The sequence below is a fragment of the Calypte anna genome, chromosome 28, assembly GCF_003957555.1.
Source record: "Calypte anna isolate BGI_N300 chromosome 28, bCalAnn1_v1.p, whole genome shotgun sequence".
In the NCBI taxonomy this organism is placed as follows: Eukaryota; Metazoa; Chordata; class Aves; order Apodiformes; family Trochilidae; genus Calypte; species Calypte anna.
In genome coordinates this window covers 2,926,213-2,953,873 of record NC_044273.1, presented here as the reverse complement: position 1 = coordinate 2,953,873, position 27,661 = coordinate 2,926,213, and the positions used below count along the sequence as shown (strand labels likewise).

The 27,661-nt window shown below is 43.4% G+C and overlaps 1 protein-coding gene and 1 long non-coding RNA gene across 4 annotated transcripts in view; one reads left to right on the top strand and one right to left on the bottom strand.

Annotated features, from left to right (window-relative positions):
• The first annotated feature begins 263 nt into the window (after positions 1–263).
• Positions 264–27,661, top strand: LOC115599829. The gene is made up of 4 exons (XR_003988633.1): positions 264–273; positions 14,954–14,959; positions 20,016–20,197; positions 27,651–27,661. It is a non-coding gene; the product is annotated as an uncharacterized LOC115599829 (long non-coding RNA).
• Positions 5,879–27,661, bottom strand: part of KDM4B (lysine demethylase 4B) — an 88,848-nt gene continuing 67,065 nt past the window's right edge. For all 3 annotated transcript variants that reach the window (XM_030466367.1, XM_030466366.1, XM_030466368.1), the window contains 11 exons: positions 27,336–27,456; positions 24,532–24,710; positions 23,162–23,384; positions 18,682–18,758; positions 18,436–18,491; positions 17,845–17,953; positions 11,291–11,476; positions 10,948–11,112; positions 10,091–10,210; positions 7,950–8,042; positions 5,879–6,077 (listed from right to left, as the gene is read on the bottom strand). In XM_030466367.1, the coding sequence (XP_030322227.1) occupies positions 5,892–6,077; positions 7,950–8,042; positions 10,091–10,210; positions 10,948–11,112; positions 11,291–11,476; positions 17,845–17,953; positions 18,436–18,491; positions 18,682–18,758; positions 23,162–23,384; positions 24,532–24,710; positions 27,336–27,456 (1,515 nt within the window). In that variant the 3' untranslated portion in view covers positions 5,879–5,891. The remainder of the gene's footprint in view (positions 6,078–7,949; positions 8,043–10,090; positions 10,211–10,947; positions 11,113–11,290; positions 11,477–17,844; positions 17,954–18,435; positions 18,492–18,681; positions 18,759–23,161; positions 23,385–24,531; positions 24,711–27,335; positions 27,457–27,661) is intronic.

The window sequence follows — 27,661 nt, the reverse complement described above, 5'->3', positions numbered from 1 at the left end:
GGAATCTCAAGTGATTTGTTCAAACTTTGTTCCTGTTGTAAGCTGATGGAGCACTGGCAGGTATCAGCTGGATTTGGTGCTCTGAAGCAGACACTGTTTACATTTCACGGGGTTAAACTCATTCAAAATGTCTCCTCATCAACCTGTAATGAGACAAAGGGAAAAAACTGTCCTAACCCAAAAACTAAAGTCACAGGAAACAAAAAGGGTCACCAGAGGTGCAGCAGTAACATGTCAGCAGAGGACAGAGTGTGGCAGGAGCTGTACTGAGCTGTTATCACACCTACCTGGGGAGAGCACTGCTCCTTGCTTTAATCCATACATTAAAATCCCAATGATTGGAAAAAGCTCTTCTACAAACCCAGGTGCTTTCCAGCTTGGTCTGTTTGGTCAGGACTTGGTGATCATTAATATTACTGCAAGAAGCTTATTAGATGATCTTTAGGTAGATGATGCCAGGGAAAAGAAGCCCAAAAAAGTAACAAGGACTCATGAATCTACTGCAGGGAAGGCTTCAGCTTATGCTGGGAAGAAACTGAAACCAGAGAGAACTGACATAAGCAACGTGCTGATCTGTCACCATCTCCCTCTAAGCCCACACCTGAATGATGCTCACCACCCCAGAGGACAAATCCTAAGGAGAAATTCCACTGGTTCAACTCCAGTTCCCATCACATGAGCCCATGTTAAGTCACAGCCAAGTTTAACTTAAACCAGTGCCTAATTTACCTTAAGCTAGAACTCCTTGAGTAAAGCACTCCAACCAAAATGAGGGCATTCTTCCAGAAGGGAATTGCACCTGTTTAATGAGTAGTTTTACAAACTGATGCAATTTGTTCAAGCTGAAGGAGAACTACTGATGAAGAACTAATATGAACAACAAGGGAAGAGGAAGAGAGACAAATCCCCACAGAGTAACCTCAAGAAACAGAAGTGCTGCAAAATTGGCCAAAGCACAGATGTCTACAGCATGTGACAAGGTTTTTTTCCATTTACTTTTTCCCTAAACTGAACAGTCACAAAAGTAGAGCAAAAAAGGAAAGCAGCAAGTCCACCAAAGGGGGAGTTGCCTGCAAGCTGTGTGAAAATGCTCACATAGATCTGCATGCTGGGTACTTGCAGTAACTCTATGCAACAACTGTTTCATCAGGACCAGGAGTTATCACAAGTTGTCCAGAGTGAGAGAACCATGGCACAGCAAAGGGCAAAGTGGTAAACATCTAATCAAGTTCTATCAGACTATCCCTTCAGCCCCATCACTGAACAGCCTCCCCCCCCAACCAGCACCACTCATTTTTTAGTTTTCTAAATAATCCTGTCTTTTACAAAGAAAAAAAAAAATATCTTCTCCCTTCCTTCTCACTAAGCTAAAGATCTTTCTCCAACTAGCCAGGGAGTTAATGAAGCTCCATCCACTCTCCAGACACAGAGCAAAAATCCCTGGTGGCCTCCAAGCAGGAATAAGCAGCCAGTTGCTCTCCATCTTCTCCTTGCTGCCAGCAATTATCTCAGAACAACTTTATTGTGTGACAGTTGGTGACACTGACTCAGGAAGCTTTATCAGCTTCTGTGCCACAGGTTTCAGAACATCTGCTTGTGTGAAGACACCCTGCTGCCTGCCAGCCAGAGCAAGCTGGACTTCTGCAAAGCAGCAAGAAGAAATCATGGTCCTTTCAACAACAAAATGCCCCCTTTGTGTGTCTGGTCCCTACCTTGGCAACCCTGGTGGGTTACTGGTCAAATCCTGAGCAAAGTGCTCTGCAGGGCAGGACCAGGGGTGGAGGGAGTTGCAGGGCAGGTAGCAGGGTGGGGGGGAAGACACGCTGGCAGAGCTGGCACCAGAGATGGCAGAAAAGCAAAAGGAGGAAACCAAAAGCTGTAGGAAGAGATGCAGTTCAGCTCCAGAGGTTTAGAAGCTACACACACACACACACACTTTCTCCAGGGATAAGAAAGATGTAGAGGTTAGAGGAAGAGGCTAATGAGCTGTGCTCATCTACACTCTCATCCAGCCCCGAGTGGTCCTTAGACAGAGGAAGGCGTAGGAAGCAAAGTTCTTCACTAGAGCAGTTGCAGGACTCACACCATCTCCCTGAGGACTCCCTGGGCACAGCATCATTTTCTCTAAGCCTACATCATCTATATTTTAGTGTAGCAATCTCAAGGAGTAGCAGAAACCCACGGTGACTTAGGGGAGGGTTGTGGGGAAGTCTGTTCCGCCCCGCGAGGCTGCGATAGCGTGACAGAAAAGGTTTGATCCTTGCTTTTTGATCCAGGCAGTTACTTGGAAATATGCACTGCCTCTTAAAACATCTTAAAAATTACATTAGTTCTTACTGCAGCAATGTAACAGACCTTAAATTCAAAGGTAAGCTTTGTGTGGGTGTAAAATCTCACAGATTTTGTATCAGCAGCTTCCCACTAGTGTCAGTCCTCAGATTATCTCAAGAAAAACTGTTAGGTATGAAATGAAGGTGTTTAAATAAAAGGGTCAGGAAGATGCTATTTGAAGAGGTTAAATGTCAACACGATCTCAGAGGGCTAGAAAGGTGACAGGATAGCTGTGAAGCAGATTCCAAAACCTGGTGATTTCAAAGAGAAAGGATTTTAGAAGCACCTCTGGCTATTAGGCAACCACAGTTTCCATGAATGAGCCAGCTAGGAGCAAATCCTGGACTTGGACAAAACACATTGCAAGGTTGGTTTCTAATTTTGGGAAGGGTTGCAAGGACAGACCTCTTCTCCTGCACAGGCAACAGAGAGGAAGGCAAAGAACATGTTCTTCTTCAGCAGTCTCAGCTTCTCTTGGCTCAGTGTTTTCAGCCAGCTTTACCCATCAGATCTGGGAGCCACCTCCTCCTGCAGTACAAAAGACTTTGAACTTAGAAATGAAGAGACTTCAGCCTCCCAAAAAGTGTAATTCTGAAGTGCTCAACAGCCTTTAATTCATCATGAACCTAGAGGCAGAGAAAAAAAAATATGCAAAAAACCCCACATCACATCCTTAATCTAGGGGGAAGAAAAAAAATCTAAAAAAAATAATCATTATTTTTATAGCACATAATCAGACATTTACAAATATATTTCACTGGAGGAAAGGGAGAGTAGGAATGTGCATTTCCTATTTGCTTTTCAACAGTCTGATGCACAGAGGCCATCAGTATGGTCATTACACATCATCTGCACAAGCCACTCCTAAACCAAAAAGAGGGATTTAAAAATAAGACCAAAAAGGAAGAAACCCTGCAACAAAGAAGGGCATTCTACAGTTCCAGGTTCACGTTTGAAACATAACTCAGCATCTGAATATGGGGTGAGAAAACACATTTCTTTTTTACAGTATAAATAAGCATTTTAAAGGTACTACACATGAATACAGTCATGGTGCTATTTCAGTCAGAACTTCAACATGCAGAGGAAACTTCCCATTGCTTGCAACCACTCATCCCATCCCAACTTTCCCACCTCCAAAAAAAAAAAAAAAATTAAAAAAATAAAGCCCTCTGCTGTTTAAATTCTCTTTCAGTTGTTTTAAATATTTCACCCATGGCCTGGCAACATTTTCAGTCTTTCATACAAGCAATTTTGCACGCCTGAGCCGACAGGAGACAGCAATGTAGGAGTAACAACCAAGGCTTTTAAGAACCTTACCAATTTTTCAAACTTTTATTAGTCTCAGGTTTGGTTCTAATCTTGGAGACAGCGATTGAAAACGTCAAAACCTCAGAAATAACCAAATAATTAAAAAAAGAAAAGGCTTGTTTCAAACATCTTACAAACACGCACGCGTGCACACGCGCAGGCACACAGAACGTAACCCGGAGCAGAGGCAGTCAAGGGAACTCCAGTTCTCCCAAGGGAGAGCAAAAACCAAAATTAAACCCCCCCCAAATTGCTTTATTCTATTTCCACTCTTTCACTAGGACAGTTTAATACCGATCAAGTCTCTTAAGATGCTAATCTACCATCTGCTAGCCCACAAATCCTTCCCACTTATTCCCTTAAAGACTCCAGCTCGAGCGTTGCTTAAAAACCTCTGCACAGAACAATGACCACCTTGCAAAGGGGCTTAAAATAGAAAAGAAAAAAGAATATTGTCTCTTTCCATCCAGTAATTTCAGAGAATTAAGTAGAAAAGATTGCTGTGCAGTATTCTGGATAGCTCTGCTATCTCACAGAAGCTTGTGGAAGGCCCAGGCAGTGAGGTGGGTGGTGGGATGTGCCCTCACCCCCCTTCAGCCCAGTGTCCTGAGAGCCACATCCCCTTCCCAGCTCCATCCTAGGGCTGCCTTGTTCTCTCCCTCTGAACTACAGAGATCCTCCAAAGAGAGTGAAAGACTTTCCAATGACTTCAGCAGGGTTTTTGGATCAGGCTCTTTAACAAAACACTGCTCCAGAACAGCTCTTTGACCAGAGGTTGACTTTCAAGCATTCCAAGTGGGAGCTGCCTACTCAATACTTTAGGATTTGGTTTTGACTTTTTTTTGCCTTTAATACTAATTCAGTTCTCAGCAAACTGAGTCCAATCAAATGAAGGGCTGGCATTCTTCTTCCCCAGGAGTATCTCAAAGGCTCAGTCCTTACTTAAGTAAAGGATGCCACAACAAAGATGTTTGGGGAATTTTCTTCTTTAATAAGATAAAAGAAAAACATACAAACACCTCCCAAGGCTTCTGTCATGGAATGATTCTCACAACTGTAAGGAGCACAACTCAAAAAAAAAAAAACCCCAAAATAAAATAATTCAAAAAAACCCCACAAACAAAAAACCAAGGAGACAAAGAAAAGAAGAAGTTCCTATGGGAGACATGCCTACCAGAGACCTAGAGCAACCCCTCAAGGCTCCAGTTTGCAGTGGGGAAGGGGGATGGCTCGTAAAGGAACTAACACAAGAAGCAGCAACAGAACACTTACCAAAATGGCATCTTGTAACTGAAAGCCATGCTGATTTTTAACTAGAAAGAAATTGTGATGGCAAAGATGGGGAAGGAAGACAATAAGAATGACCATAACTTGGCCATTTCTTTCCTAAGTTCCTTCCTGGTGACATGGCAGAAATGTCCACATCTATCACACGTTTTTAAGAGAACTAATGGTAAGAAACATCCCAGCTATGAAACAGTTCTTTCCCTACCTTACAAAGAAGATAGTGTTTCTTTACAAAAAGAAGAACCCAGAACTTTCCTGAACATCTGCCCTTGCTCTCTCTCTCTCTCTCCCCACTGTAATTAGTCACATTTCATCTGGGGGTGAAGAGGGAGGATTTTTGTTTTCTTTTCTGTTTTAAAGCCATAAATCTAGAAAAACGTTTTATGGAAACTTTGTTTTCCTATTTTTGTTAGCTTTTTTTTTTTTTATAATGCTCATTTATAGAAAACTTCACAAAGGTGACATCTATGTACAGAAAACACAATTCCAAAGGCTGCTTCAGTAGTCAATGTAATAGCACCTTGAAAGACAAAAGAGTTTGACATATTTTAAAAAGTCCTTTTTGTTAAATGTTAACCCTTTCCAAGCCTCATAGAAAGGAGCAGGTCACAAAGCTCCATTAGCACAACCTCTTCCAGAGTCTGTGTGAAATGCTGTCTGAAGGTTTGTTTTGTTTGGTTTTTGTTTTGTCCCTACTCTATCAGTCAGCAACATCTGGCAAAGTGGAGGTAGCGTGCAGCCAGATGGGATTTTCTTGCAGTCCAAACCAAGAGCAGATGAAAGAATTCACAGCAGGCAATTGCACAAGGATGGTCTTCTATTCCACAGCTTCCTCTATGCCTTTTCCACAGGCTTGAAAAGGGTTAATTTTTGTTTTTCTTTTTTTTTGTTTGTTTGTTTTGTTTTTCTTTTTCCTTTTTTTTTTTTTTTTTTTTTTTTTTTTTTTTTGTAATTAATCCTGGTTAAAACATGTTGCTCTGAGTCCCAGGCTGGTACTGTGTCTGCAACAGACTCTCCATAAAAGCCAAGTAATCTGGGTTTTGTCCATATTCTTCAGGATTTCTTGAATTCCCCAGTCGGGGACGCTTGGCTGGTCTCACTTCATCTCCCGAAAAGACATCTTCCTGAGGGGCCCCAGTGCTGAGGGACTGCAGGAGACATGAAAGTACAATCATTAGAGGCACAGCAGGAAAACAGGGAGAGAAACAGGGGTGCAAAGCCTGGAGCACACCTGCTTCACAAGACAGCAGGGGCAGCAAGTGAACAATTTGGTTCAGAGCAATCCTGTAGGAAAAAAAAAAAAAAAAAGAAAGAAAGAAAGAACTCTGAAACATGCTGAAATTAAAGATTGAGGGCTGCTGAAACCAAACCCTCGAGTTGCCTTCTGTTTCAGAACATCTTTCACTTCAGCTCCTGCCTTGCCAGCTCTCTGGTTATTCCTACCCTCCTCTGCCTCTTCAGGTTATTCATTCCTGGCAGAACTGGTGCTTCACTGATGCCTTTAAAAAAAACAGGAGACCCAAAGAAAGCATTCACTGCACGAACAACTCCTTCTCTTCATCCTGCTCCTACCATCTCAAATGAGATGCCTTTCTTGGTAGAAATGAGGATTTCCCATCACTTTGTGCTGCTGTGCTACCTGAAAGCCTGACGAGCGTTGCTGCCACAAAGCAGAATCTACCACTGCTGGCAGGGGAAAGACTTGAGAAAAGCTTTCAACCAGACCTGAAACTTTCTATTCTCTTTCCAGCTTGCACTCCTTTTCTCTGAAACTGTTAATAAAGCTGATGTCTCCACTGCAGAGAACATGTTTCCTTCCAGCTCCTGTATTTCAGAGCTCCAATGTGTTGTCTTTAATACGTTTAAATAAACTGGAGGAGTGTGCAAATCCAAGAAATTAATGCCTGGGTGCTTCTTGGCCAAAGTCTTTCAAGGATAACAAGGTAAATTATTATTAACCTCTAAAATTTAATGCCATGAGATCTGTCTTTGGAGATAAACAACCTCAAACAAGATGGAGAGCTTCATTCACTCAGAGCCACGTAACAAGCTGTATTTTACAAATGTTTCTTAGGAAAAAAAACTTGAAGATTTCATGAATAATCAAACAAAAGTTTCCTCAAAATTGTTGTGAGTTCTCCCACAGAACTGCCTGTGGTCACCAGGCTGGTTTGGACAATGTGCACCTCACACGTCTTCTAGTGGCCAAGGATCCACAGGGTCAGTGAATAACAGGGTTTAACTTGGCACAGCAATTTATATATTCTGAAGGGAAGGCTGGCCCATCCTCTGTCTCATAAAAAAGACAGAAGCCCAGAACCTTACCACAGGTTAACTTTGTGGATCCATCCCTGCCCTGCAGTGGATGATGTAACAAGTATCTAAAATGAAGAGGAAAACTGGGTATTCTGCATTTGCATAGCAACCAGTCTCATCATTTGTTTAAATGAGATGGCTTGAAAGCACCAGGTTTGAAAATGCCCAACAAATCTGGAATGCAAAAAGCTACAAAATAAATTTCACATGTTTTCTAGACTCAATAATTCCATTGTGTGCAGTTAAAGACAGCCTGATCTTTCAGTTTAAGAGCTTTATAGGTAAGACCTAGGCTCAAATCTCCTATTTGGTGAGAAACAGAAGTTTGGTCCCTTGTGCTAAATCTGTTCTCCAGAAACCACTTAGCTGTAGAGCAATTCAGCTCAGTTCTGATGAAGGCAGTGTTCAGACCAAATGGCAGTCCATAGAACTAAGTTCACAGGGAGCAAAATCATGTGAACATCCTCTTCTAACCAGAGAAAACTAAAACCAGATCTGCACATGTGAATGGGAAAATCATTTAAATGCTTCTCAAGCATTTAATTTAGGAATTTTTTCTACTCTACATGTTTGGTGAATGACAAGTGGTTAGACAGCCACAGGAAGTGGAGGCTTGGTTCACCTCATGTCTGAACAAGATGCTGAGAAAAATGGGAAGAGTCCTGCAAGGCAGTGAGTGCTTTCTGTTATATACTGATACTCACCAGGCGAGACTTCACTCTCTTGGGAAGCTCTTCCTCCAAGGTATAAATATCACCACGTTTTACCATGAGCTGTGAACCATCTTCAAACTCGACCTGCAGAGTAGGCAGAATACGAAATAAAAACTTGGCCTCCACATTTACAGTTCATTCCCAGCCTATGCCAACATTTGGGAATACCAAGGAAGCATGAGGAGCCAGCTCCCATGGATGATCCCCTGCTCTTGGCACTGGGGGTCCCCAGGACTGCTGCAGAATGAGCACCCCTGAGGTGTGTTAAGGATGCTGAGCCCCAACAATGCTGGTTTCAGTGCTGCTCAGGCACCCCATCTTATCTGGTCCTAAGTGATTTCATTCAGGGTTCCTGTGGATCCTAAAGTGTCTATCCTACAGCTGGAGCAGCAACTCTGCTCCCTCCTCCCAGTCAGAGCACTAGAGATTTCCACTGATTTTTGATTCATATCCTGAAAGGAAAGCAGCTTTCACTTACAATGCAGGGCAGCCCTCTATTCTGGCAATATGGTAATAAGAATCTTTCATCTTAAACAAAGCCTTTTCACACATCATAGAGAAGCAACTCCAGCTACTAAAATACATTTGTATTTTAACAAGCAGCAATAGTGAGCCAGGTACAAAAACCAGTGGTAACTCCCCACATCAAACCTTTTTTGCTAAGCACTGATTGTACCATGAATTATGCATCAGATGTTACAGGAATGTTTATTCATGGGAACGTGCATCTAAGAATGTCAAAACTATTAAAAGTTTTTAAGAGATTCTCATTCCCTTTGCTTAAGACTTATTACTCATTTCTGGATAATGCAGAAGAACGTATGGCATAGCTTAATATGGGATGGCAGCTTCAGACTGGACAAATGCAGAAGGAAGAAAGTATCTATGCTCTGAACCTCTCCTCCTGTGCTGCCCCAGGTCTTGCAGCTCATCATTTATGCAAGCCCAGCAATGCCTGCTGAGGTCCCTGAACTGAGCAGCATCCATCAGCTGGAATAACTATGCAGGTGGGAGAACAGGCTTTGAAAGATGAGCTCTGCTGAGCCTTGCTGAGGGGGTTTAAGGTGCTCCAGGTCCCATTTACTCTCTGGTTTTACAGAGCACCACTACTGCAACAGAGCCAGAAGGGAACAGGAATTCTGAAGTGGAAGAGCCAAGGCTGCCAGTTCCACCAACCCAGCTCAGCCTCCATCAGAAAGACAAGACATCCTAACCTATCAGAAAGTGCTTTCAGCTTGTTGACTGAAGTTCCAAATTACTGCTATGGCTCAGACATCCCTGTTAGGAACATCCATCGCAGCAAGCTACATTTGGGCTCAATTTTTCAAAATATATACCCATCAAGTCTTAGCACACAAAGCACAGGCACAGCACAATGTGAACTGGGAAGCTACTGAAAAATAAGACAAGTTAAAATGCAAAAGTTAATCCATGATGTCTTCCTTGCTTCATAAAAAAAAAAACCTGTTTTAAAATATAATCCTATTCAAAACCAGATGCACTGTAAGTACTGCAAAAGTATCTACACACTGGGAACCAATGTGGAAAGTTACTCAGGCTCTTTTTCCCCATGGAGAAGAGCTTTACTTAGAGGCAACTGCCCAATTTGAAAAACAGAGCCCTCATGCATATTTTTCTGTCATCTGGCAGAACAGTGGAAGAGCCAATTTCAAATTATTGTACCTTTGAGAAATCAATGCCAATTTCCTATACTGTGATTAAACTGGAAAGCATGCAGAACAATAGATCTTTATGGAACTATATATTGCACTTATTCACAGCCTGGATCAGCTCAGATCACATCTTCTCCAAAGCAGTTAACACCCATTATACACATCAAAAAGGCTATTAACTGACAAGGTGGATTAGGGTGGTCTTCACACACAGATCTCAAACAGACATCTGTGTAGAGAGGACAGAAACCTGAACCCTATTTCTAACAAATACAAGATACAGGATTTCCTTTGCCTCTTGTGGCATTCATCTTTTTAAAATAACAATTACTTCCAAATGTCAAACCCTATTTTTCAAAAGGGTGAGCTCAAAGTATACCTTCCAAATCATTGTAATTTTCAACAACCTGAGCAAAAGACACATTGACATGAAGTCTGTGGCTACTCCTCCACACTCACCTGGTAAATCTGACTGATCTGGGCTGCAATGAACTTGGCCTTATAGATGATTCCATCTGTCCACTGCAGTTGAACCAGCTCACCCTCTGGAGGGGGTCCCAGCTGGATGCAATCTCTGCTCTGAAGACAGAGAGTGAAAAACATCAGGCAGCCAGCACAGACAAAGGTCAAGTAAAGAGGTGTATTTAAATCAGTGTTCAAAAAGGTTTCTAGACAACACTGGAATGAAGAAAGTTTCTGTACTTGTTCCTAAATTGCAGCCATGACAAACAAAACCATGAACCAGTGAGAGAGCAGGAATAAAGATGAGCACCCTGGTGACAGTACTCAGTTCTAGGAAATTCCCATTACAAATCCTTTATCAACAAAAAGAAGCAGGGTGACCTGCTCTGTTTCACAAGGTGAATCAATGGCACAGTCTGGAAAACAATGCCTTGAGCTGACAAGTCAGTCTCTCTATACATTCCCTCTGGTAAGAGCATTCCCCATTTTCAACCAGATGCTCTTGCAGACCATCTGCTTCCCCTGTGAATCACACTTGTTAGTTGAAAAATAAGAGATTATTCAACCACAACACAAAGTGGATGCCACTTAAAACACTGATTTCTGTTAAGTCATCTGCATACAGCAAAATAACATCTTTGTAAAGCAACAACAACAACAAAGATGAGAGAATGTCACAAACCAGAAGAACAATACTGAAAAGCAGTATGAGTTTTTCTATGCAAGCATTAACTTTACTTTTTAAATTCCTTTTAGTTTTACTCGGTTGTTTCACCTCGGAGCACACAGCAGAGGAATGCAGGCATTGTACTTTCTATATTTAATGGCAAGAATCTCCACAAAGAGCTGCTTACAATAATGCTTTCTGGGTAAACGTTATCACTGTATGAACCATCATCAAAGTTCACTTCATAGAAGGTCTGTGTGGTCATGCCAATCACTTTACATCTGTAGTAGAGTCCATTCCTGTTCTTTGTGATCACAGTCTGTCCAAGAGTCACTTCCCTTCGAAAGGGAACCTGGGTGGGGGAAAAAAAGGGATTAATTAAAAGGGATTCATTAAAAAGGAATAATTCACTAGTATAAAAGTTGCATCAATAATGACGAGAAGAAAGTGTAAAACCATCTAATAAAAATTGAAAAAAAAATAAAAATCAAGTGTTCTATAAGAAAAACCAACCCAACCAACCAACCTACATTCTGGTTAGCTGCTTTGTGTTTGAAGCAAGTGATGGAGACCACATAGGGCCAATCATCAGGCTCCAGGGGCACGCCGGCCGCGTGTGCACAGGTGACGTGGAAGGAGGTGGAGCAGTGCTGGTAGGAGCACTGGATGCAGGCCCCTGCCTCCTTCTTCATCCTTTTCCGACAGAAGACACATTTCTGAAAAGAAGAAGAAAAGGAGGGGTTAGGTAGGCAGCCACCAGCAGCTCTAACACAACACAGGGCACCCACCCTGCTGCCTCCATGGTGGAAAAGTCTCTGGTAAGTGCCCACAGCTCAGAAGGTTCAGACAGAAGTGGGGATGCTTCCTGCTGAGGGGTCAAGTCCCACACGTGCAAAATTGCCTATTTGTCTTTGTCCAGGCTCACTCCTAAGCCAAGAAACTACAGCAGATATCAGGTGATCACTCCCTTGAAGGTGATGATGCCTCCCAAGTCACTGAGCTCCAGAACCAAGTTGGAGAGTGGAGAAAACTTCAGTTTGAGACTAAGGTCAGCAGAGGGTAAAACACAGCCCAGGGTGAGCAGAGAACTGCTACAGCTCAACCCCACTCCTTAGGTACCTGAAATGTACCTACAATAAATCATAGAATCATAGAATCATAGAATTAGCCGGGTTGGAAGGGACCTCAGAGATCATCTAGTCCAACCCTTGACCCACCGGAGCAGTTGCTAGACCATGGCACTGAGTGCCACATCCAGTCTGTTTTTAAATGTCTCCAGGGACGGAGAATCTACCACCTCACCGGGCAGTCCATTCCATAGCCTGATCACCCTCTCCGTGAAGAAATTCTTTCTAATATCTAACCTAAACCTCCCCTGGCACAACTTAAGACTGTGTCCTCTTGTCTTGTTGAAGGTTGTCTGTGAAAAGAGTCCAGTTCCCACCTCGCTACAGCCTCCTTTCAGGGAGTTGTAGACAGCAATGAGGTCTCCCCTGAGCCTCCTCTTCTCCAGGCTGAACAGCCCCAGCTCTCTCAGCCTCTCCTCATAGGGCCTGTGCTCGAGTCCCTTCACCAGCCTGGTTGCCCTCCTTTGGACCTGCTCCAGGACCTCTACATCCTTCTTAAACTGAGGGGCCCAGAACTGGACACAGGACTCGAGGTGTGGCCTCACCAGCGCTGAGTACAGGGGAAGAATCACCTCCCTGGACCTGCTGGTGACGCTGTTTTTGATACAGGCCAGGATGCCATTGGCCTTCTTGGCCACCTGGGCACACTGCTGGCTCATGTTCAGTTTCTTGTCAATGCAGACTCCCAGGTCCCTTTCTGCCTGGCTGCTCTCAGCCACTCTGTGCCCAGCCTGGAGCTCCCCATGGGGTTGTTGTGGCCAAAGTGCAGGACCCGGCACTTGGCCTTGTTGAACCTCATCCCGTTGGAATCGGCCCAGCTCTCTAGTCTGTCCAGGTCCCTCTGCAGAGCCCTCCTGCCTTCCAGTTGGTCCACACTTCCTCCCAGCTTGGTGTCATCTGCGAATTTGCTGATGATGGACTCAATCCCTTCGTCTAAGTCGTCGATAAAGATATTAAACAGAACTGGGCCCAACACTGATCCCTGGGGGACACCACTAGTGACCAGCCGCCAACTGGATGCAGCCCCGTTCAGCTGCATCTTCACAAATACAGTGCTAAAAAAATCATGTTTTCAGTTCTTGAAAGAACAGATCACTGAGTAAGAATTTGTTCTAGTTTATTCAATCAAACATTACAACTATTAGATCCACTAGAATAAAATTTTCTATAATGGAACAAAAATCTTGGGTGTTTGTTTTACATACATAAACACATCAACCCTAAATGTTTTATTGGTATCCATGTCAGATTAGCTACTGGAGTTAACTCAGTTCCTGTTCTGCAAACAGAATAAAGAAAAACATCGTGCCAAACATCAGAATTACAGGGGGAAAAAAAGGTATGAAGTTTTTCAGTATTTTTTAAAACTCATTTTCTGCAAAGCAGATTCACTTATTAGGCTAATCGAATCTGACAGCACTTAAGGGGGACAGGTAATCAACTTATGATGTGTGACTACTTCAAAAAGAAAATCTACATTTTTTCAAAGCTAAAAATCCTAAGCCTAATGGCACTGTAGACTTGGCAGCTGGCATCAGTGGGGAAAAAAGATACATTTCCTCATTCCCTAACAGCACCAAATTCTTGTTTCCAGCCCCTCAGATTTTGAGAATCTAACTCTGAAGAAACACAAGTTGGACATTTGCATAATGTTTCCAGGGAGCTGGTTGGAAAAACCATTCTTGGTTTTTAACATTGAGTCTAGAGAACCTGTTCCTGACTGATGGAAGGTTCTTTACCTTATCTGAGGCTTGGGCAAGGCAAATAGAGGGAAATTAATACCACACACGTGAGACAAAGATGTATTTTACTTCTTCAAGTGAACAGCTCATATAAATGAAATCCTGAGAGATATATTCACATGAACCTGACTATTCAGCTCTGCAATTTTTTAATTACAAAGAAATAATTTCCATATCTAAGGAGGAACAGAGGAAAGCAGGGATTTTTTTGTTTGTTTGTTTTGGGGGGTTTTTTTGGGGGGTGCCCATTTGATTTGGATTGCCCCCAGGTCTGCCTCCCTCCCAAATCCATCCACTCACCCCAGCTGACATGTCCTGCTAACATATTATGATACTGGAATGGCAGATTCTGTTTCTCTCTGTGGTGTCTGATAATAATCAGAGCCTCTCCTCCCCTCTTTCATTCTGTGGCCTTTCATTTACCTGACTCCCATTAAATCAGTGTTCAAGGTACACAACATTACAGAACACACGACCTAAATTCTAAGATCCATAGGAACTGCTGCATCCCATGGGCTTAGAAACCTAACCTAGGCTGCCTGAGATCACACAACAAACCAACCCAACCCCCAGGAGGGCAAATTCACTGTTTCTAGATCTATCTTAAGATCACCCTCCAAAAGCTGAGGAGTGCTCTCATGTTATAAATTAACCAGCAGACACAAAATGCAAATTGCCAAATTTCAATGTTAATGTTAGATTTGAGTTATCAGAACTAAAAGCCAGGGCCCCACCATGCAAGTTGTAATACATTGCCAAGATAAATAACCAGAGAATATTTCTCTTTTCCTTGAAAGCAAAACAGGCAGAAGAAAGGGAGATGCATTCTTCCCAACTTCTGGGCAGCATCACTCCTCCCTGGGTGGGGTCTGCCCCCCAAGGCTATAAAAGAAGTCAAATTCACTTCCTGTGAATCAACTGAAGTCAGTTTACACCAAAGATTAATCTGGCCTTTGTACTTAAGCTGACAAAAGCCAGGAAACTCAAAGCCAGAGCCTCAGTGTTGCCAGAATGTGTTTTGGTTTGGGTTTTGTTTGGGGTTTTTTTTTTTCAGTCTTTAATAAACTGTGGCTTTATCACTCTGTAAACCATGTTCAAAAGCTTGATAAGCAGCACAGCAAAGAGCACAGCAGGAACAGGGCACTGGAAAGCAGTCAATAGCAATGAGATCTCATTATTAAACTGCCAATACCTAATTCTCCAGCCAGCAGGGACAACTGCTGATATACAGTGTGCTCAATATTGCCTCTCAAGGGAGCATTAACCCTCCAGGACCAGGAATCTGCCTTCATCAATGCAAACAGGAAATCTTCCAAGCCAGAAGGGATTAGTATGCACCTAATGCCACCCCAGTGGCAAGACAAACTCCTTGTGACAGGCAAATGAGCTACACAAACAGAATATTCAGAGCAAATATGATCAACAAGGAAAAATGTGTGCTCATGTCAAGACTGGAATAAGGAAAATGATGGAATGGGTGAAAATATAGATGATCTGAAAGCGTGGGAGATGGGGTGGACAGAAGCACCAGTGCCAAAGTGGAGGTTTAAAGACATTTTGTGTGGGGAGGGAGAAGGTTGTAAAGCACAGGAGAAAATTCTTCATAATAAATGCACTCCAGAGAGCCAGGTCAGAGCTGAGAGTAAGAAATGGGCTGTCTCCTGCATGATGAACACTGCAATTCATTTATTCCACCAAGGAATGACAGCTAATTATTCCAAATTTCCACGTCATAAATAATTTACATGCCCAGGCCCTTAATAGACCATTCATCAGGAAGCATGCAAAATGCATTCTTTAAAATAATGCAATACCCACAAATGGAGTGGAAAGTTGGTGCTTGAAAGGTGTCTGCTCAGAAAACAGGAGACACCTTTAAACAGATCACTGCAACAGATCACTCTTACCTTGGCCCTCTCACAGTAACAAATACATAAAGCATAAATCAAAACTAATCACATATAACTCCTACCTCTTCTTTCCTTCACTGCCTTCATCCATTCCCTTCATCTGCCCTCAACAATCACTTCATTTCTTCTCTCTTTTTCAGTCTTTTACAGCAAAGGACATCTTTCCAATTTTATCTAGTACTGCACCAACTCTGTCACTGCCAAAGTCATCAGATCCAACACCACCACCTTTAGTAAACCTCCAGGTTATCTTCCTCAATGCAGCTGCACACCTCCAAAAAACAGACCCTCTCCAATTCCTCCACTGACACTTCATGAGCTCCATGAATTACCTGCAATATCCTATAAATGAATCCAAAATTCTGACAATGGCTCATGAGTGTTTCTCTGCACAATTTTAGCCAATAAAAATAGCCTATAGCCATAGATAATTTGTTTGCTTTCTCTCCTGCAGCAAATGATGCTCATAATGCCACATTCTGTGCAGTGACAACACCAGCAAACTGTTTTCAGCAGATATCAGTGGTGTAGGCATCCATATTGTAATGGTGTTCACAGAAAGAGATGTGAGATTTTTATAAGCAGTCTAAATACAACAGCCCTTACCTGAGGAGATTCTTGAGCACAGAGTAATTAGGCTGAAAATCTGCTTCTCACATCCTACCAGCTGGGCTAGCTGTACAGGACCACCAGACAGCTTCCAGAGGAATCATGTTGGCATGCTGACAAACTCAAGAGCAAGACCTGAACCTGTGTCCAAAGTTACCTGCACTAGCCAACATCCCCTGCAGGCAGGGTCATGACAGATCCTGGCAGAAATAAAAACAGCATTACACTTCTAGAAAAGCTACTCTGAGCTTGATGAAGCAGCACACAGCACCATCCATGCTAAAGCTTTCCAAGTGAAGTGCCTAAAGCCAGGCTTTGACAAGAACTGAGCTCCAAGGCAGACTCTTGCTACCTTTACCATCAGGAATAGGTATCTGTAAATCACAGCCTTAGACTGCAAGTCAAGGTGCTCCATATCAAAATGCTCTACCTTTCCTGAGGCATGAAAAAAACATGATGAGAATGGAATACAAAACTGAAGAAATCAGATAAACTCTGAGAATTTAATTCAGGAATGAAACAAAGATGTGTAGTAGGCCTGTGCAGAGGCTTGGGATGGAACAGCCAAGGCTTTGGAGCAGAATGAAGCAACAGAGTGAATACTGCCCTGGCCCTACAGGACTGTAAGGCAGCTACTGAAGAGCTAAAGAGTTAAGTCCTGGTTCCTTGTGAGGCTCCATTAAGCAATACAAGCAGTCTTTAGTTGATTGTTACAAGTGCTGGTAATGAAGAGGATGCATGCTGGAAATGTCAGATGATCCATAAAGAACCACTGCTACAAGATTTATCACTCTCACATCACATTGCTCCATCACTCCACCTGAATAATGAATGCTTTTTACAGTCACATTTGTGTACAAAACCCATTTGCACAACAGAGAAATAACTCTGGCAGCAGACAGAGGTTCTTCCTAATCTCTCAGCCAGGCCCTGGCTGGGCTGCTGGTGCTAAATAGCTGTGCAGTTAACAAACACATCAACACCACAATGTATCATTGCTCTACCACCTTCCCTTCTACCACACTCCTAGCTGACTTCTGTACAGAAAAAAAAAAGCAGCAAAAGCACAATTTATTTTGCAATAACACACTGAAGTGATGGGGCATTAACTAACATTAAGATTAATGTTGGACTAATGAACCATCCAATACTAATCCCTTGGCTGAGGCAAGGCAACAAAATAACAAGTTGTAGCTGGACTTTTATTGAAATCCTTGCAGAGCCTTGACTTACAGTCATGGTCACAAAGAAATGTTTAATAATTTCTACAAGAAATTTCTTGATAGAAAAAGAGAAATATTGTGAAGAAAGATGAATCCAATCACAGCTGAACAAGTCAGCAACGTGTCAGCTTCTTTCTACCTACATATCCCTGCACACTCCTGCCATGCAGTACTTGGAGTAAATAGAGTCTTCAGGTACTTTAGCCCTGACTGCCCAGTGGGGAAATGTCTGGGGCTCTCCCCGAGGTCAAAGGACACTCCTGGAGTGTAAATGCAGATCTGGTAATCACAGCTTGTTCCTGTGTCAAAGCACTGAGAGAGTTCCTCAGAAGACCTCCAGAGGATACAACTTCATAGCAACATTTGCTGGAAAGAAGAGCTCCACCACCTCCTATCTCAGTTACTTTTTGATCCCACAATATTCTTCTGCCTAGTTAAAGCCTTTTTTTCTTCTTTTTTTTTTTGGCACCTACCAGTTTCCATCTCTGCTCTGGAATAGCACTGATGTCCACAGGATGACGCTCTATTACGTTGAGGAAACGGGCCTCAGGGACAGCAATAGCACAGATTATATGGACCCACCTGGAAAAAAAGGGGTGAGAGGAAGCAGAGTCTATCATTGTTTGAATTAAATACTCAAGAGGGCAGTTAACATTTCTCTGACTCCCTCAGCATCAAGGTGTATTTATGGTGGTTGGCAGCCCTGGCATCATTATCAACTGACTGTTAATCAGAGTCACGCAAGGTAAATGTCTCTGGAACAACAGGGATCAACCTTCTTATGCATCTGATCTTCAAGTGATACTGAGCATTCTCTGAAAAAAACTTTTCCCTGAGAATGAACTAAATTTAACAGTGTTCAGAGTCACATTGCCCCTGGTACTAAAAATCCTGGGGCAGAGTGTAAGACAAGAGTTACTCAAGCTCCTTCTGACAATTCAGTGAGTCCCAGTGATCTCCATAATGCCAACAGCAGCTGCAGCACTAAGCATCAAGACCAAATTCACCCCCCTGGAACATCAGATGCAGCATGGAAGGACACAAGACTCAGAAGCACCACTTACCTCCCATCAGTGGTCATCTGAAGAGCTCCTCCCCTGAGATTGCACAGGCAACACTCCTGGAGGAAGAAAACTCCTTCAGAACTGGACCAAAAAAACTCTGCCAGACCGACTGCCTCACTCCCCCCAAAAATGGCATCACCACATCTGGGATGCAAAGGCAAACTGCCCCCTGCCCACCACCCATCTCTGGTGAAGTCTCTACTTAACCCCCATAGGAAATTTTGTCTCCAGGGAGCAGCCACTCACCGCTGCCCAGGCGTTGGCTGAGCACCGTGAGCAGGACCAACTTTCATTGACTAAGTCTGGACGTATTCCATAACAGCCTGAAAGAAACAAAGTTAAACACTTCAGTGTTTTTTGCTAAGGTCAGGAGTATTGATTAGCTGAGGTTTTCATTCAGAAGCCTTTTTGAAATAGGTGTAGCATTAGAAGAACTCCAGGCAATAGGCTCAAACAAAAGTCTTCAGGAAACCTTTGGGAAGTGGGTCAGAATTTGGAACCAGCAGGTCTGAAAATGAACAAAAAGTCCACACTGAGGGAACCCTCAAGGCTTGGTTGTTTTTTTTCTTTTGCAAGGACTACAACAGCAGCACTTCCATCCTGCATGTATGAAATAGGCTAAAAAAATGATCATAGAATCATAGAATTAGCCGGGTTGGAAGGGACCTCAGAGATCATCTAGTCCAACCCTTGACCCACCGGAGCAGTTGCTAGACCATGGCACTGAGTGCCACATCCAGTCTTTTTTTTAAATGTCTCCAGGGACGGAGAATCTCCCACCTCACCGGGCAGTCCATTCCATAGCCTGATCACCCTCTCCATGAAGAAATTCTTTCTAATATCTAACCTAAACCTCCCCTGGCACAACTTAAGACTGTGTCCTCTTGTCTTGTTGAAGGTCGTCTGTGAAAAGAGTCCAGTTCCCACCTCGCTACAGCCTCCTTTCAGGGAGTTGTAGACAGCAATGAGGTCTCCCCTGAGCCTCCTCTTCTTCAGGCTGAACAGCCCCAGCTCTCTCAGCCTCTCCTCATAGGGCCTGTGCTCGAGTCCCTTCACCAGCCTGGTTGCCCTCCTTTGGACCTGCTCCAGGACCTCTACATCCTTCTTAAACTGAGGGGCCCAGAACTGGACACAGGACTCGAGGTGTGGCCTAACCAGCGCTGAGTACAGGGCAAGAATCACCTCCCTGGACCTGCTGGTGACGCTGTTTTTGATACAGGCCAGGATGCCATTGGCCTTCTTGGCCACCTGGGCACACTGCTGGCTCATGTTCAGTTTCTTGTCAATGCAGACTCCCAGGTCCCTTTCTGCCTGGCTGCTCTCCAGCCACTCTGTCCCCAGCCTGTAGCGCTGCATGGGGTTGTTGTGGCCAAAGTGCAGGACCCGGCACTTGGCCTTGTTGAACCTCATCCCATTGGAATCGGCCCAGCTCTCTAGTCTGTCCAGGTCCCTCTGCAGAGCCCTCCTGCCTTCCAGTTGGTCCACACTTCCTCCCAGCTTGGTGTCATCTGCGAATTTGCTGATGGTGGACTCAATCCCTTCATCTAAGTCGTCGATAAAGATATTGAACAGAACGGTAGCTGTTGCAATAGTAATCCTGCTCAGTACGAGAGGAATCGCAGGTTCAGACCCCTGGTGCGTGCGCTTGGCTGAGGAGCCACTGGCGCGAGGCTACCTTCTGCGGGCTTATGACTGAACGCCTCTAAGTCAGAATCCCGCCTAGACGTAGCGATAAGGGAACGTGAGCTGGGTTTAGACCGTCGTGAGACAGGTTAGTTTTACCCTACTGATGTGATGCTACTACTGCAAACCAGTGAAGACCACTGAATCTCAGCATGACTGCAGCAGTGATCTTCGTGGTATTCTGAGGAAGGACAGAGCCACTTATATTGCAAGGAAATTAAATACATGCACTTCACATATTTAACACTATTACACTAATTTATGGCTAGATGAAGTGTCTCAAGCATCTGACTTTACAGAGCACCAAGGACTGTAAAATATGGAACCACCCAATCCTCCTACCTACTTCTCTGCAGCACCAAAATTGTCAAGTGGTATTATTCTCATTGTAAAGACAAGGAAATATGAACACCACAAAAAAATCCAAAACCCTACAAGTACAAGGCACTGAGGTTTGCCTCTGAAGGCAACAGGGAGAAGACATGCAAACTGTTTTGAAAAACTGGACCTACATGATTCCCACCAGCTTCCAAAGCAAGCCTGTAGCAGAAAACTTAACATACCACAAATTCCTGGCCAGCATGCTACCTAACAAAGTTCATCCCATGGCCTTTACCTACCCTAACAAAACAAAACACAACATTTCAGCTGGAGCAACTCCAAATACTGAATTACAGTTAAATGAAGTTATTCAGAAAGCACCAAGATTGCCACAATAACCTGATATATAAAAATCATCCACTTAACCAGCTAAACATCATGTCAAAAGTAAAAAAGTCAATAATATAGATCCATGGCTGTCTTCCACATCTGAAGTCTCTTTTCATCATCTGGAAACCCAAGAAATTAGAGCCAGCTCAGGCCTAGAAAAAGTACAGGGTTGTTGAGCCTAAAAATCCGAGCTGTCAATGGAATAGAAACAGCCCCCTGAGCTTGATAGTGCTGGAGCATAACATGGTGAAACACAGATTGACATTTCAGCTCTGATTTCTTGCTCCAAGACCCCAGGGAGCTGGACTGTGGGATATGAGTAGAGAAACAGTCACACCTCCTGACCACCAGACTGTCCCATAATGACAGTCGGAAAAGAACAGGAAAATTATGTTCTTCACATGGATTTTGCCAATGTCTCAAAACCCCAGAAACTTTTGCAAAAGCTTTCTTCTTTATGTCCTTGCTGCTGTCCTAACCTAGCACAGCTGGGTGAGGGCACTCCTCAGTAACAAGCAGACTGCCAACTGGTTTTACAGCATGCTGCCAGATTAACCAGGGGACACCTCAGCACCACAATCCGATAATAAAAGCAAATGGATTCTCTGCAGCAAAGCCAAAGGGATATCAGAGTCAAGAAGTACAAACAGTGAAAAGGAAATAAGTTACAGACCACCTCAGAAGAGGTTTAACTTCTATCCTGTCTTCAAGGTTAGAGCTCAGCCAAAATAAGTTAAATTTCTCTACACCCTGTCTGCAACTGTGGTTCAGCATCACCTTGCCCACATCCCTCTGCCCCTAAAGAGTCTGGGCATTGAAACCATCCTGACAGAATGGACTTTGGAAGACATGTGAATGTCCAAGATGCAGGATCTCTGTTCTGTTCACAGTTTGTGAAGAAGGCAGAACTTATCCCTATACACTCTGCACCATAGAATCATAGAGTCATAGAATGGGCTGGGTTGGAAGGGACCTCAGAGATCATCAAGTCCAACCCTTGATCCACTCCTGCTGCAGTTCCCAGCCCATGGCACTCAGTGCCACATCCAGGCTCTTTGGAAAGATCTCCAGACACGGAGAATCCACTACTTCCCTGGGCAGCCCATTCCAATGCCTGATCACCCTCTCCAGAAAGAAATTCTTTCTCATCTCCAACCTAAACCTCCCCTGGCACAACTTGAGACCCTGCCCTCTTGTCTTGCTGAGAGTTGCCTGGGAAAAGAGCCCAACCCCCCCCTGGCTCCAACCTCCTTTCAGGGAGTTGGAGAGAGTGATGAGGTCTCCCCTGAGCCTCCTCTTCTCCAGCCTCAACACCCCCAGCTCCCTCAGCCTCTCCTCATAGGATCTGTGCTCGAGTCCTTTCACCAGCCCAGTTGCCTCCTTTGGACCTGCTCCAGCACCTCAATCTTCTTCCTGAGCTGAGGGGCCCAGAACTGGACACAGGACTCAAGGTGTGGCCTCACCAGGGCTGAGCACAGGGGCAGAATCCCTTCCCTGGACCTGCTGGCCACGCTGTTCCTGATCCAGGCCATGTACCCTTTATTAGCCAGAAGTGATCCTCATCATGGCTGCAGCACAGAAATGAAAGCTGCACTCCAGCTCTCCACACTAAACACTCACACTGAGCTGCATGGTGACCTGCAGGCTACAAAAATTGGACCAACAAAAGTAACTCAAGCTGATGCAAGTTAAATAAGACTTCCCATCTGTCATGATCAAACAGCAGAAGAGTAATTCGTCACATCCCCCAGCACAAGTGCAAATGTTAACTAGATGTTGTACAATCTCCAGTGGAGGTACACCCCACTAGGATTAATCAGTTTCTTTTAAGATCTGTCAGGGAAACAAACAGACATATGTTCCTTTTTGCAATCAAGTGCCACTGCTGCCACAAGAACACAGACACTAATAAAATGTATCTCAGAAACAACTCCATAATCTGTGATGCCTGTGACAGCACTGCAACCTCCCCCAGCAGACCAATATTTGAACAAGTGAAAGGATTGTGATCAGCTTTGTGATTTCTGCCTTATTACAAAAGAAATGAAAGATTAAAAAACATATATATATTTTCTGTGAGGCAGAGAAAAGTCAGCCAAGAAAGAAAATAGGATAAATAATAAGATAAATAAAAAAAGATAAATGAAAAAAATATATTTGTGTGTATTTTAAAGATCAGTGGCTGCCCAGATGGGCCTGAATATACAAAAAACAAGTATCAGAAAAGGAAAAAGTGGAAGTCACAGAAGAAGGAATTCAAATACAGGCAGCACACAAATAAATATGAAGAGTTTCTCAACCAAAACATTTTGGTGAAGAAGGAAACACTCACTAGCATGAACCTGCAGGCAGCATTTGGCACAGGAAATCAAGGGACTGGTTCCATCCTCTCCAATATATGAATTTGAAGGAAGAGGCTCTGTGTTTTCTCCACTTGAGGTAAAGCACATCTCTGGGATCAGAGGCTTTGTCTTTTGTCCACACTTAGAAAGGTGGATGAAAGAGGTGGTCTCCCCTGCAGAGACTGGGACAGCTTCTTTATCCATCTGTAAGGACTTAAAAGAGAAAATACCATTCATATGGAGTCACTTCTTCCCTGCTCACAACTTTAACCTTAAAGTCAAAGCATTCCCCTTGCAGAAAAAAAAAGTCATCCAACAGCACCTGACACCATGCAGCCCAAATAAAGAACTTTAAATCCTGCCTTCTCCTGCACATCCCTAGCCCTGCCTTTTGCTCCCCTCTAGGCTTGCACTGGGATCTGTAATTTATTCTGAAAGCTCCACAAAGTATTAATAAAAATGAGCTTTCCCTGGTTTTCTTCTGTAAAAATCTAAATTCCTAAATTGCAGCTGATAACATCAAGAAAATAAAATTAAAAAAAAAATAATTAATAAAAGCAAGACCTTCCCTCCCCCCTCTCCCATCCTTTTGGCACCCTTCCCTACTCTTTCTGCAAGAATCCCTCCAGAAGGACATTTCAAGGTTTCTGGTAGCAGTCTGGAGTTAAAAACAACAGATTAAAACAGCCCAGCTGTACCCAGTTTTCCTCTTAGCCATTACACAACAACATCCAGCAATCAGAACAGATATTTTATTTTCAGTCTGTATAATAAATCAAGATATTTTATTGAAGTGGGAGGTTGGTTCTGTTTTTCTCAGAAAAAGCTTCCAACACATAAATATGCATCTAAGGCACATATTCCTAGTGGGCACACAAAGCCAGATTTGGCTCTATAAGCACACAAGAACAAATCAATACCCAACTGGGCAAATAACTAATTCATCTGGTACATTTTGCCTTTCTGCTCCTACCATGTCCCAAAGCATATTGGTAGTTTCCAAAAAAGAAAAAAAAGAAAGTAAAAAAACCTTATGTGCTTACTCAGTAAATTTTTATTTTGCTGCTTGTTTGCATGTATTTAGAATTCTGGGTGATCACACACCCAACGTGGCACAGTTTCTCTGCATGAAACAGTGTTTGCAGTGCAAAGCTCTTTATGTGTGATTTAAAAAATGAAAGCTGGGAAAGGCAGAGAAGCCAGGAAAGATAATGAGAAAGGCTCCATCCACTGCCTCTGCCAAACACAACTTCTTTGGTGTGCAAAATCCATGAATTTTCTTTATTCTAAAAAGGTTTGCAATGTAACTTAAGAGGGCAGCTACCAGCACCACATCCCTCTGAGCAGCATCAGGAATTACCTGGTTATAGGGGTAGAAGAGGGTACAGACAGCACAGTATGGCTCACTCAGGGCAGCAGCTGCATTGAATTTTCTTTCAGCTGGAAAATTAGGTGCTTTATTCTTCCACTGGAGGGAAAGTAAAGATTTCATAGCCTCTGGGTCGCTCATATCTTCCTCCCCAGAAAATGGAAGTGTTTCTAGAAGGAAAAGAAATTTTAAATTCTTTAGAGGGCAGAGGCAAAAATCCAGCAAGGCAGGGTTGAACAGCTCATGTTTTGTTCAACACAAGAAGTTCAATAAATAAGAACAGAGAGGTCCTCTTATGTGTATGCCTCAAATGTTTTCTTGAATGGATAAAAACTCCACATATTGGGTAGGAAAGACAAGACAGAGACACCAATGACCTCATGGAAGTGGCCACGAGAAAGATGGAAGAGATTTACTTGATTTGCTGCCTCCATTACACTTTTCACTTTCCAGCTATGGAAAACCTACAACATCCTTTTAACCAAGGCAAGTTCAAAAGACATGATGCCAGTGGAAGGAAACCCCCTTCCCTCTCTCCAGATGGGAGCTGCACTCTCTGGAAGTGGCACATGCAGCTCATGCTGGTTTGGTCAGGTCAGTTCCCAATTCCAACCAGTCCAGCCTGCTTCAACCTTCCCAAAGTGCATCCTTGTACCTGCTTCTGCAAACCCAAATCTTGGCCATGAGGTATCATGAGTTCAAGTTTCACTTTCCTGCAGCTGCTTCCATCAAGCACAGCCCAGTGAGCCTCCAATTTGCATTCAGTACCACCTCTTCTTCTGCCAGAGCTCTGATAGGTACTGTGCTAATTAGTTTGCTAATTCTTTGTTTTTTCCAAAACCTTTAAGAGGCTCTTGGTATTTTCTGATTAAACCACAGCAGAATTCATTTGTGTCAGTTTGGGGCTCCAAGTTTTCTTACCATTTCTTACTAAGGACTTTGAGTCACTGTAAGCATTAAGGAAATTTTCCACCCAAGGCTGAGTATAAATCACTCATTGCACTGACAATCTGTAAAGTTTCCAAAAAAGAACAGTTTTGGCCAGGAGAACTCAAAAGCATCTTAGTGGAACATTATCCCCAGAGCTCAGCACATTAAACCAAATTGTTCATTGCTTCACTGTTAATTACTGGAAATAAGCAATTAATGTCCAAGTCTCCTCCCCACTTTTACCTCCCCTTTTTTGCAGAGCTTTAAGTTTCCAGAGCTCAACCCTCTCCTTTTGAGGAAATCAAGCACCTTTACTAACAACTTCAGACCCAAAACCCAAACCTTGTCTTTCTCCCACTTTTTGTCAATGCACATCAAGAGATGGGCAAGGATTTAGGATCCTGGTGAAATCCATCAGACCAGCACCATCATCCAGAGTCACAATAAAAAAAGGACATGACTGTTGTATGCTAGCATCACCTTCCCTCATCCCAGGATGAACTATGGGTGTCACACAGCATGCAGGATGGCTCCTGCATTTTGAGGGAGTTACACATAAGTAGAAAAGCCTAACAATCTGTCTCAGCTGAATCTCAGTGTAGCACATACATTCCCTTAATTTACATGCTCCCTTCTCCTCACTGCTCATCCTTCTACATCAGCAAGGAGTGCAGAGAGCTGCTTCTATTCCCTGGCAGGAAACAGAAGAATCTTTTTGATCAGATTTAGCCCAACAGGGCTGTAAATCAGCCCCCAAGACATGCAATCTTTCATAGAAAGTGGCTCCTGAGTCAGCCAGCACAGTCCCTGGACACCCTGTACACCATCCAAGAAGTCAAAACCATGAAAAGATGCTGCCTAATGAGCACCCTTCAGCACAAAGTTTGTTGCAAGGTCTCCCACCAAAACCAAGTTAACTGGTCCCAGCTGCCTTTCAGCTCTTCACTCTGCATTCCAGGCAGGAGAGATACCAAAATCATCCTCCCTGGCAAGGAAACGGAGCTCTGTATGTACAGAACATCCATTGCTTGTGTGAAATTTCTCTGAAATCAAAGGAAATATTCCCTGAAGGGGAATATCCAGGATGTTGTCCTCCTGAGTTTGAAGATTTAAGGGCTCTGAAAGCAATGACTGCCAGCTAAACCTTCAGGTACCTGCTGCAGCATGCAAAAGCTGCTTACTGTGGACTTTTCTATATTCTATATTTCTATATTCTACTTTATACTGGGAGCAAGAGCCAGAAGAGATAAATTACACTGTACAACAGAAGTGAAAGGTAAGAGTATTTTGAGTATTTTCTTTTCTTCTTGGTTCAGACTGCTAGGTCATTCACAGAGTGAGGAAAAAAAAAAAGAAAAAAAGTGTTGTACATTTAAGCTCTGAGAGACTTTCTAAATCTCCTTTCAGGATCTGCCAAGAAAAGCTGGACCCCAACATTCACATGAATTAAAAAGCCATCCAAAAGGCAAAATTAGCTTTCCCCAGCTCCACTGCCCTCTGAGGTGAACAGATCTCATTTTCATGCAGAATCTAAGGAGGAGCTTTTACTTCAAGCAGTTATTTTCTGTGAACTCTTATCTTTTGCCCAAAATGCTGCCTCATTCTGAAGCCAGCAAAATATTTTTTCTTGAGAAAAGAAATGGTGGGAGGTGAGAAGGGACACCTCCCACACAGGAGTTTTGTTTCCAGCTGGGTTATCAAACCAGGAACATGCTGTGTTTTCTCTCAGTTCAGCGCAACACAAAAAAGTTTCAGGCCATCCAGTTATGTTAAGGGCTGCCTTTTTTTTTGTTTGTTTCTTTTCTGAAGGACAATTTTTCAGATCAGACAGGACACACAAGCAGCCTTAATGCTGGTGCACTCACCCTCATCACTCGAGGTCTCCTGTTTAACCACTGACAGGGGGGAGCGGGTGGGTGGCTTGCCCAGGGGGTGACGCCGACTCTTCTTGATCTCCATCTTCATTTTGGAAAAAGCAGAAGCAGTCTGTAACAAACCAGGAGAAGCTAGATGGGAACCCCAAAATACCTTGGCAAGCCAGGGAGAGTACAAGACAACAGGGACAGAATCCTTGGCATAAAGGTCTAGGATTTACGTAGCAAATTTTCCCTGCAATCAGTAAAGCCTCCCAAGCCAATTCCTGTAGCTTGGAAAGCCAATGCTGTCTCTAGGGATGTCAGGTGAAGGGAAA